Source organism: Vespa crabro, chromosome 3 (assembly GCF_910589235.1).
Source record: "Vespa crabro chromosome 3, iyVesCrab1.2, whole genome shotgun sequence".
NCBI classification, from domain to species: Eukaryota; Metazoa; Arthropoda; class Insecta; order Hymenoptera; family Vespidae; genus Vespa; species Vespa crabro.
The window spans coordinates 14,694,086-14,705,423 of NC_060957.1; the positions used below are offsets into that span (position 1 = coordinate 14,694,086).

The window sequence follows — 11,338 nt, forward strand, 5'->3', positions numbered from 1 at the left end:
TGAGAGGAAAGAAAAATTTTTCTAAGGAAAAAACGTAACTTACTACGTGGCCAATCCATTGATATGTTTACTCCAGGCAACATTTGGTTGCGGATGGCCTACAGCGCTGCAAGCCAATCGCACCCTATCCCCAAGTTTGACTTGCAAAATACCTGCCCTTGGTTCGATCGTAATAACAGGTATCGACTGTACTTCGATATGAGCTATCTCAGAGACGGAACCAACTTCATTTGTCGCCGAGCAAACGTAAGAGCCACCGTCGTTTATCGTAATATTAGAAAATCTCAATAATCCGCCAGGAAGTTGTTCGATGTTCGGAGCAAATGATCTACCATCTTGACGAGACCAGCGGATCTCGGGAAGTGGAAGACCGGCTATGGCGCGACATTGTAAATCAGCAGAACCGCCAAGCGTAACTGGCTGGATGTCCTTTGGATATAATTCGAGTACCGGAATTTCACGAGCTGCGAATTTTTCGAATAAAAGTTTCGTATTCATTTGTCCTTAAGATATCGTTCGATTTATAAATATGAAATTAATATCTTACGTTCAACTTCGACGATGGCACTAGCTTCGTAGCTGCCTATGGTACTACTGACACGACAGATATAAACGCCTCGATCGGAAACTTGTGCATTAACAATTCTAAGGGTATCTCCAACTTGTTGGACGTTCGAATTCATCGTTTCCGACAATTTGCTCCATTTCACTTGGAGGCCCGGTTCTCCGCTCGTAACGCAACGTATTTCGGTCGACGTACCTTGCGATATCGTTTGCCTTTCAGGCTTGACTTTAACCGTTGGTGGATCTCTTCGTGGAATAATCGTTATTCTAGCGGTAGAATTTGTTTCTGTTCCTTTGTAACTGACAGCGATACAGACATATAAACCGGAATCATTAATCGTCGGATTATTGATTATAAGAGTACCATCGCGCTGAGTCGCGGAGTAAGGTAGAGGCAAACCGTCGGATCGAATCCACGTTAGGTTTGCACTTTGCGACGGGGTACAAGTTAATCTGACGACATCTCCGATAGAACCAACCCATTCGGCGGGTGTTATAATCGGAGCCAAACCAGTAGCCGGAGGACCTTCTGGATTTTCTGTGAATAATGCGCTAATGTAGCCTACCTATATCAATATACCTCCTCTATCTATATACGATCAATCTCTATATACCTCTAACGTATAGAATCGTTGTTTTTTCCTCCACCCCGACGTTATTCTTAGCAATGCATTTATATTCGGCCGCATCGTTTCTCGAGGCAGCTGGTAGCCTCCAAACGCCATTATGGAACGACGACTCCGAGCTGATACTTCCGTGAAGTCGGATCCATTCTACTTGCGGAGGGGGATTACCACTGGCATCGCAATGAAATTCTACCGGTTCTCCTTCTTTTACTTCGAGGTAAGGTGGCATAATGACGACTCGAGGTTTTATCTGATTTGCTCCTGAAATCGTATAATCAAAGCATCAACTTATCCTTAACTATTTCTACGTCATCAAGAATATACCTGGTATCTCTAATAAACTTTTCGGAAAAGCTGCGTCCGTAAGAAGTATTACAATTTATTGACGATATTAATTTATTTGTATTAAATATTATATAAAAGGACCTTTCTGGTCTCGTTCATACCTCCAACGGTAAGAGTAACTTTTTTAATTCCAATGTTTATCCCGTCGCTAACTTGACAAACGTATATACCACTGTCGGATACTTTGACGTCTCTAATAATTAAGACTCCGTGAGAATCGTCTATGCTTCTACCCGATGGCAATTGGCCACCTTCCTTCTCCCAGCGAATATACAAAGAGCCCTGTGTGACGTACGCATATAGCGTATAGAACAAGATTTAACAATTGTTTCATAATATTTGTGTGTGTGTGTATATATATATATATATATATATATATCCACGCGTTATTTATAAACTTACATTGTCGAGCGATCTACCGCTGCAATGGTATCTAACGGTATTTCCAGTATGTACAATTTGGAATTCTGGTTCTTGTACGAAAACGACAATTCTTGGTGGGGTAATCGTCGGTGTTGGAGGAGGAGTAGTTTGAGGATATTCGTCTAAAAGATAAATCTCATTTTTTAGTTTTATATATATAGATAATCCGTTTGAAAAATGTTACGGCTATAATTTCTAACGGAGCCTCGATTGACTGAAACGGCTTTACTTCTTACCAATGTCTTGACAATTTTGTCCTGTATATCCTGGCAAGCAATTACACTTGACGTGTCCGGACCTATTGATCTCACAATTTTCTTCGTTGTTATTACACGGGCAAGGATTGCAGGAGCCAAGAACGCTAAAAGCTCTGTCACTGGTATCTCTGTAATATCCACGAGCACAAGTTTCGCAAGATGTTCCGACGTAACCGGCTGGACAACGACACGCTTCGACGTTAGGTGCTCTTCTATGTCCAGAGAAATTTTCTACCGCTGTATCGAGACTAATGTCGCTGATGTAAGTCGCCGTCATTTCTTCACTATGAGAAGCTCGGACCAGAATAGCTTCGATATTGGAAAGAACCGTCATCATATCCGTACGAGAAGCACTCCGTGGACCTGCTGTCGTTAATCGTTTCCATTCTGATTCTTTCAATAGAACGGAATAGGTCTGAAATAAAAGTTAATAATATGAAATATTTCGCCTTCCGAGCCGTTATTTTATATACGAACCATTGGTATGTCCGGTGAAAGATCTATTGGATTAGTCCAGAATAATGTGATGCCATTTCCAATGAGTAAAACGTCTTGATCTTTATAGGTTTGTGCGCCAGGCTGTGCGGTGATGTGCTGAGTAAAAGTTAAACTGCCACCATAGCTTTTTACTTGATTACCAGTGAAAGCGGACGGCAAAGACCAAAATAGTCTGCGACTACGATTGTCGGGATAGCGATATCCAATTTCGTTCATAGCAACATTCAAATCAAAGCCGTCGTTTATAACGTCTTGTCTCGTGCTAATTTGAAAATAATTGTTATTTCAATTCCGTTAAGTTCTTACCTTTATACCGTAGGTTATAACCGTTGTTATAACGTAGACTGACTTATTATTATACGTATTGGATAAACTTACTCATCGGTAAGGGTAAATCCATGATGAGAATCATAAACCCATATTGGTATTTGTTGAACGTAGAGCGAACTTTCGTGGCATTGTTTGGTCACGCCACTGCAATAACATTCGTTACAACCGTCCGTATTTTCCCTGGACAATCCAAAGGTACCCGGACGGCATCTGTCGCATTCCGGTCCCTCGACGTTCCTCTTACATTCGCAGCGACCGGCGAAACACGAGGAGCTACGGGATCCAGCTTCGTTGCAATTGCACTCTTGAGGATCATTTCTGCGCGTACAATCACTGGAAGTACCACGAGTCGCGTCTCCTTCGTATCCGGATTCACATCTCTCGCAGTATTCTCCGGTAGTATGATCGGCGCAATTCTTAAAGACGTTGAATTGGAATCGTTGAAATATTTTCGATACAAATTGCGATATGATGATTAATAAATATCTTTTATTTACCTCGCACAGACCGGTCTCGGGATCGCACTGACTCGAGTGTCCGTTGCAATTACAAGGCTCGCAAATTCCAAGATACAAGCCTTCCATGGCCCTTGTATAACCAACGTCACAGTCCTCGCACGAGAGTCCCTTGTATCCAACGGGACAACTGCATTCCTCAACTTCGACCGCTCTTGCCTTTCCGGTGTTATGCTTCTCTGCCGTGTCAAGGGAAACCGAGGAAAGCCTGAAGAGAGAATTTCTTTCATAGGACAGGCTTGCGTCGAGTTATGAATATGAAATGTTGTATGTTAGGTATGGATGGAAGAAAAAAAAAGAAAAAAAGAAAAGTTGTACTCACGCCGTCTCGTCGGTGTGGGTCGTGTAAGTAGCCTTAATCTTGATAGCTCGTACGTCCGCTAGTGCCATTAAAAGATGTTCTCTGTCAGCTGTGGTTCCATCGGCACGTTGCCAATATTGCTCGAGCAACGGAACGACGAACGATTGCTGAGAATTCGGTTCGGGAGATTCTCGCGAATAATAGAGCAATTTAATGTCATTGGCCTGTCAAACGTCAGAATTGCGTACGACGATTAAATAATAAAGATTAACGATAGGATAAAGGATCAATTTCCATGATGAATTTTGTTACTTACGCTGATCAATTCGACGTCCGCGGCATTGTTTCTCGAACTTTGGCCACCCGGCGATGGAACGTATCGAACCGTATATTTCAGATTACCACCGTACGATGTTATTTGATCGCCGAGGAAAATATTCGGTAATTGCCAATAATAAACGTCATTGTTGCCGCGATTATGAAAATCGTTGTAGACTATTTCGCGATTGATCGTATCGAGTCGAATGCCATCCGTTATCGGTGGTGCGTCGGGTGTTTTCGATTCGGTCAGCGTAAAACCTCGTAAGGAATTTGTGAAGGACACGTGAATCTGTAGAAGAGAAGGCAAAAAAAAAAACAAAAAGAAAAAAGGATCGTATAGGACGATTGCATGGAGCTATAATTTGACGGTTACTTTGAAGGAATACGACGGATATGGATATTTAATTATTCGTTATTAAACTCGTGTTTGCATTACCTCGTTTCTGTACCAATTGGACGATACACATTTATTCGTAATACCCATGCAAAAGCAACTTATGCATCCGAATTGATTCCTAAAGCCCAGGTTGAATGTATTTGCCTTGCATTGGTTGCACGTCAGGCCCGTTGCGTATAGCTAAACACAATAGGTATGATGTCGTTAAATACCGCGTAATACTTAAATCGTATTACACCTAACCGAGTATATTTCCAGAAACGGCTTGGTCTATCTTCGTTAAGAAAAGAAATAAAAACAGTTCGTCGTGGCGATTCGATGAAGTACTTACGTTTTTCGTACCGACGAAGAATCGAGAAAGATCGGAACGCATTAAGAATAATAAATATAAAAGATAAATATCGAATAGGTGAAACGTACGAGGAAACGTTCGAAATAAATATGTGATACCTTGCAACGACATTTTCCGGTATTTGGATCGGCGTTCGGCGTGAGACTACCATCGGGATCGCATTGTTGCACGGGTACGCACATATCGCCGGGAATGATAGGATTTCCTTGATAGCCGATAGCACATTGTTCGCACCTACGACCGACGTATCCGGCTGGACAATCGCACGTAGGCTCACCGTCCGATCCGAGATGACAGGTTCGTGTGAATCTAGATAATTCGTTGTAAATCGTTAATAACGATACCCTCGCAATGTAATCCAGTAGATTAGAGATCGCTAAGGATAGAGGAAAAAAAAGAAAAAAAAGATCGTCTCCTCACTGATTCGATGGATTGGTCAGAGGACACGGACAAAGCTGGCAAGGTATGTTCCTCGAAGGATCTCCGTAGTAACCGGGGGCGCAGGGTGGATCGTCTCGGTAGCATTGTCCAAGCCACGGTCCGGTCTCGCGTCTAAGATATCCCGAGGCACAGTTCTCGCACGAAAGACCATTGTATCCTTAGAATATATAACTCGTACGTTATTAAATATTTATCAGATCGATAGCGTACGAAGGGAGGGGGGTAGGAGAGAGAGAGAGGGAGAGTACGTACCGGTAGGGCATTGACACTCTTCCACAAAGGACGCAGAGCCTAATCCAGTGTTGCGCACGTCGGCGGTGTCCATTACGATATTGGTGATACGCACGTCCAATTGCGGGGAATCTTCGTATTTTGCTCTGAACGAGAGGAAGAAATAATAAAAAAAAAGAAGAAGAAAAAATAAGAACCGAGCGGATTAAAAGGGGGTTTCGAGAGATCACATAGGAGTACGTACTTGATGAGAATATTGTCGACGTTCGCCAGCGTCATCATTATTTCTTCTCTGGATGCCAGTACCTCGGTGTTACCATGACGCTTATACCACTCGCCGTAGAAAAATCTAACGGATTCTTTCGTCTCGTAATCGGGAGGTATGTGGTTGCCTTTGTGAACGAGTATGTACTTGTTGCCGGTAAGAATGACCGAGGGCGCGTCGTTAGGCGCACCGTTGCCATTGTAATGTATCGTATAAGTCAAGTAACCACCGTAAGACTTTAATTGGCTACCGTGATAATTCTCGGATAAGGCGTAGTACGGTATCCTGTAGGTACTCATTTCGTTGCTAAACGATTCGAGCAATTGAATCCCATCCCGGCCGATCGGTCGAACCTCCGATATTTGATCCTTGATGTCACCGTAAAAACGTATTTCCGCTTCCGTTTGTACCGATATGATTTTGTGACTTTCGAACGGTGGTGGTATCTGATAAGTGAACAAATTCGCGCTACGACACTCGGTAGCTACGCCGAAGCAGAAGCAGGATATGCACTCGTCGACGGAACGCGCCTCGGCATTGAACGTTCCCTTCGGGCAAATGCCCTTTGGCTCTTTTACCACCAAAATAGCGTCCGGTTGGGCTATAACGAAGCCGACAACGTTCAAAGCCTCGCAGGAGTAAGCGCCCGAGTCCTCTGGCTGTATATCAGGGCACGTTAATGTCCCGGTTCCGTTCACGGAGGTACTGCTGCATTTCGCGTGTATGTGTCCCCAGTTTAGTCGCCAGTTTATCTCCGGAATGGGTACGCCGATTGCCGTACAGGTCAGTACCATAACGTCACCCGGCTCGAGGACTACCATAGGCGGTGGTGGCTTAACGATGTATACGGGAGCTGAAAGAGATATCGTTTCTATGATTATATGAAATATATCGTTATAATTAATTATATTAAATGAAAACTCGCCGACGACTTACAGCAGCCAAATTCGTCGCTACCATCGAGACAGTCCCGTTCTCGATCGCAATGATAAACCTTAGGTATGCATTGATTGTACGACGCACAAGCGAATTCGTGATAACGGCAGGGTGAACCAGGCGGAGAAGGTGTACAATCCTCTTCGTCGCTGTTGTCGGCGCAATCCCTTTCACCGTCGCAACGCCAAAGCTTACTCACGCACTGCTTGTTGTTGCATCTGAATTCGTTGGGCTCGCACCCGTGCGGACCTGAAAAATAATCGTAGAAAATATATAGGAAAAACAATGGTCCGATCTGATTATATATCGGCGATGCCAGAGAACAATTTTACGTACTGCATCTCATCTCGTCTGAGCCGTCGGTACAATCGAATTTTCCATCACAGACGTACGATTTCGGAATGCAATCTCCGTTGCTGCAAGTGGCCTGATCGTATTGGCAGACTTGTGGGGGCCTCGTTGTTGGTTCCTCGACTGCGAATAGCAAAACTCGTTCGTTCATGGCTCGTTCACTCGTACGGGATAAAGCGATAAATGAAATGATAAAGAGAACGAAATAAAAAAATTTTTTAAGTAGAAACCTTTTACGTACACTTTTCGACAGTGAGATTGACGCTTAGCCGACTTCCTGGCATGGATGGAGGATAGCCCACTGCTTCGCAAATGTAAATTCCCGCATGATCGAGCTGAATGTTTGGTATTTCTAATCTGCCATTAAGATCTCGACTGGCAGGCGGTAGAGGAAGATCGTTATCGCGAAGCCAGCGTACTCTTGCACGCAGAGGACCTTCGTCACGGCATTGGAAGACGACCTCACGGCCTGTGCACGGTAATGCGAGAGGTAATGCACGGGGTGCGTTATTCAAAAATCCTTTTTCCTAGTCGATCCTTCGTAGCCGTGGTGGATTATGTTATTCCATGGGCGACTCTTAACGCCCGCAAGGGCCGATTTATAGTCGCGTTAGCTAAGACTAATGTGCTAGTTTCATCGTGCAACGTGCAACAAATTTATCGCAGTGAAGTTAACGCCAGAAAGATTTTCATTAGTACGGACGTGTTAATGTTACGTGTTTTTTGAATTTGAATTTGAAAGAAATTATATTTTCCCGAAGAAAATTCTCGACAAGCTATTGTCTACGAACGATTTCTCTTTCTCATACGTCCGAAACAACGTTATTGTTGAAACGTTATACTACGTTATATTATTTATTAAAATGCGATTAACATTTTCGCAGTAGCTTTAGTTGCTCCGAATTCGATTATCATATTATATATTCCGTATCTCTTATACGAAAGAATAGGATAGTGGAGGGGGATCATGCTAAGCCGTATTTCATGCACAAGTTTACCTTCGAGCATTCACGTTCGAACGAAGGGAAACGTTAAGTTACGCTCCAACGGTTATAAGTAAATAATTATTATTTTTAACGCGTGATAAACAAGCTACTTTTTCGAATGCGCGAATTTATGGATGTATCTTATGGCTCGTGAAAACCCACAATGTAAAACCAACGAGGCGATACGTCCTACATTAATAACATTATTTTAATGTATGTAATACTGTCTGTAATGAAGAATGAAGATTATGCGAGCCCATATATGTGTGTGTGTATACATATATATATATATATACACGTGCGTATATATATATATATATATATAAATACTTTTTCAAATCTCTTACCTTGCTTCGCCGGGTCTGGCCAAGGCAAGAAAAATACAAGAAACATGAGTATTAATTGGCTAAACTTTTGCACTTAAATGTCTTCAATTATTTGACCGCTCTACGATTTCGTCTATTTTCAATAACGAACGATTGATACAAATCGATTGATAAGTAATCAACGTCCGGTCGTTCCATCTAACTAATATCGTAAACGAACAGAATTGAAAATTAAAATTTCGTATACTTACTCTCCTTGATCACTTGCTCGCTCGGATAAGTTTTCAAGTTCAGTCCGGTCGATCCACCGGTTGAACCTAAAAAAATAGGAGACAATGTGAAATAAAAGTCGCTGGAAGAAGAAAAAAGAAAAGGGGGGGAAAACGAAGGAACAAAAGACGTCCGAAGATGTGCTGCGTATTGTTATTTAATGGGAAAGATATTAAATTGCATCCTGCGTTATGTAGGCAAGTACGTAGTAGGTAGTAGGTTAGTCGGCTCGTTCTTATATACACCACGTCATCCACGGATTAATTATAAACGCGACAAGCCAACTTTCGCGTTTCGACGAGTTGGAAGGTGAGAAAAGACATAGGGCATTATAAAAATTACGCTAAATAATATCGTGCCTATAGTCGTCGCACGAATTATCGAAAATATTATTATAATTACAATGATCTTTGGCGATGGAGAAATTAGAAAGGAATGCGGACATAAGTGGGAACCGATGAGATTTTTCTGCTCTATCCAACTAACGAGAATCGTAACTACAGTCGAATTCGTCGGACATATTGTCCGTAGGACAGTCAATCCTTTTGTCGCAGCGCCGAGACAACGGTATGCACTGGCCCCGTTATTACATCTCCACTCATACAACTCGCATCTACTGATATTTTTCTTCTCGAGCGTATAATTACAGCCGAACTCGTCGCTCTCGTCGAATATACAATTGACGAATTGGTTGTAACGTTGATAAAGATAAATGCAACTGCCGTTCTCGCATCTCCACTCGTCCAACGAACACTCCTCCTCGGTGTAATCTTCGATTTGATTTGAGGCCATTAATCGGCGACTTCTTACCGATCGGTATAACGATTTACGGAAATGACCTATTCTCATAGCCTTCCTCCTTCGAGGAGGTCAAGTGGGATAAAAGCGATATTAAAGAAATCTTACCGCAATTGTTTTCGTCGCTGGCGTCTCGGCATTCGGGAACGCCATTGCAAATGGATGACTGCGGTACACAGGCCTTATCCAAAACGCATTGAAATTGTCCGGCTGGACAACGACCTGGCATCGGACGGGCGCCTGGTCCTTCTGGCTTGAGCGTCGTCGTGTCTGAGGAGAAAAAGAAACGGGGGAAAAAAAAGGAACAATTTAAAAGGGGACGAATCACGTTTTAATTCATCATTACGCTATCGCCTCGTATATAATTACCACACTCGGAGGGTTCGTCCGAGCCATCCTCGCAATCGATACGTCCGTCGCACCTTTGGTCGTTTCTAATACAATCGCCGGTTCTGCATTGAAACTGATCTTGTCCGCACCCTAAAATCGAAGATTTCGTTCGATCGTGTATAATCGTCATCGTTACTTTCTTGGCTCGGATCGAATGACCCAAGTCTCAAGCACAGGACATACATATTTATACGCAAATAGAAAATATACCGTGAAAATTTTTATCGAGAAAAAAGAACTTTCATTACTTTCTAAACAGATTACAATGTATATACATACATACATATATATATATATATATATATATATTTATATATGTGTTATATATATATATATATATTTATGATCGAAATACGATGAGCGACGGAGGAGATGTCGTCGAGTGACCTAAGAAGGAATTTGGTTAAAAGACAGTAACATGAATTCGATATACTTTAACATATTAGCATACAGAGAAGAAACGGTAACTACATTAACGATTTAATCGTCGTCCTCGCTGCGCATTCTTTGCTCTGTGAACATAGACACATACATGGAAGAAAATATAAGTTGACAAATGGTCGAAACTAGTTTTCTACGAACACGTAATTAAAAATGGACAATTCATGGGAAAAATCCTTTGAACGCATTTCGCGCATTTTAAAAGGATGTAAAAGTTATCGATCGTATATACACGTATACTTTTACACTGGTAAACGGAGTTTTGCCATGAATCGATAAAATATCGATAGACGTCAGAGTGGAAAAATGATTTGCACGCAAGTTCTACTAGAACGTTATCTACGATATTCATTCTCAGCATGCTCAATACGACGATATTACCGACTAAATATGCTCTATCTAAAGAAAATGGGGGAACAATCCAGTACTCAGAATACCAAGGCAGAAATGCACTATTGGGGATGGGTGCGTCCGATAACGAGATCGCAACGACTCGACGATTCGCAAAATATATTCAAGTTTCTACCAAACAACCTACGCAACTTCTAATCCAGCCTCTAACACAAATTTATAGGAAATTTAACGTAGACCAAGAGAATCCGAGAATGGATAATATTACTCGTGGATGGGAATGAAAATAAATGAAAAAGAGTGCGGACGTCGAAGCAAGAGAAGGAAGGACGAGAAGAGAAGGAAGGAAGGAAGGAAGGAAGGTTGGTTGGTTGGTTGGTTGGTTGGTTGGTTGGTTGGTTGGATAGATTATCAAGGTCTACGAATCACAAGGTGATCTAACCGAAGCAGTATTGTTCGTCGGTAAAGTCGCGACAATCGTAGAAATGGTCGCAGTGATGAGTTTCGGGGATGCAAGTGCCGTCGGCACAAAGAAAATCATCCGGAGCACAACTCCTCGGCGTGCTCAGATTAGTCGGCAACTCGGGAGCATTTGCATCCGTTTCTGGGCTGTAAGCCTCGCC

General features: G+C 42.4%; 1 protein-coding gene across 39 annotated transcripts in view; it reads right to left on the minus strand.

Annotated features, from left to right (window-relative positions):
- Positions 1–11,338, minus strand: part of LOC124422972 (basement membrane-specific heparan sulfate proteoglycan core protein) — an 87,804-nt gene that overhangs the window by 9,448 nt on the left and 67,018 nt on the right. For 35 of the 39 annotated variants that reach the window (XR_006941953.1, XR_006941951.1, XR_006941958.1 and 32 more), the window contains 24 exons: positions 9,903–10,013; positions 9,642–9,803; positions 8,717–8,782; positions 8,487–8,501; positions 7,395–7,622; positions 7,139–7,276; positions 6,803–7,051; positions 5,846–6,719; positions 5,623–5,747; positions 5,350–5,527; positions 5,028–5,238; positions 4,617–4,757; positions 4,176–4,469; positions 3,881–4,083; positions 3,541–3,766; positions 3,092–3,459; positions 2,693–2,975; positions 2,195–2,630; positions 1,938–2,080; positions 1,637–1,817; positions 1,515–1,544; positions 1,179–1,451; positions 548–1,102; positions 44–464 (listed from right to left, as the gene is read on the minus strand). Coding sequence is in view for 2 of the 39 variants with exons in the window: in XM_046960143.1 (XP_046816099.1) it covers positions 44–464; positions 548–1,102; positions 1,179–1,451; positions 1,515–1,544; positions 1,637–1,817; positions 1,938–2,080; positions 2,195–2,630; positions 2,693–2,975; positions 3,092–3,459; positions 3,541–3,766; positions 3,881–4,083; positions 4,176–4,469; positions 4,617–4,757; positions 5,028–5,238; positions 5,350–5,527; positions 5,623–5,747; positions 5,846–6,719; positions 6,803–7,051; positions 7,139–7,276; positions 7,395–7,622; positions 8,487–8,501; positions 8,717–8,782; positions 9,642–9,803; positions 9,903–10,013 (5,911 nt within the window). In the remaining 37 variants the exon portion in view is untranslated. The remainder of the gene's footprint in view (positions 1–43; positions 465–547; positions 1,103–1,178; positions 1,452–1,514; positions 1,545–1,636; positions 1,818–1,937; positions 2,081–2,194; positions 2,631–2,692; positions 2,976–3,091; positions 3,460–3,540; positions 3,767–3,880; positions 4,084–4,175; positions 4,470–4,616; positions 4,758–5,027; positions 5,239–5,349; positions 5,528–5,622; positions 5,748–5,845; positions 6,720–6,802; positions 7,052–7,138; positions 7,277–7,394; positions 7,623–8,486; positions 8,502–8,716; positions 8,783–9,641; positions 9,804–9,902; positions 10,014–11,338) is intronic. The other 4 variants (XR_006941955.1, XR_006941964.1, XR_006941956.1 and 1 more) reach the window with 3 other exon arrangements.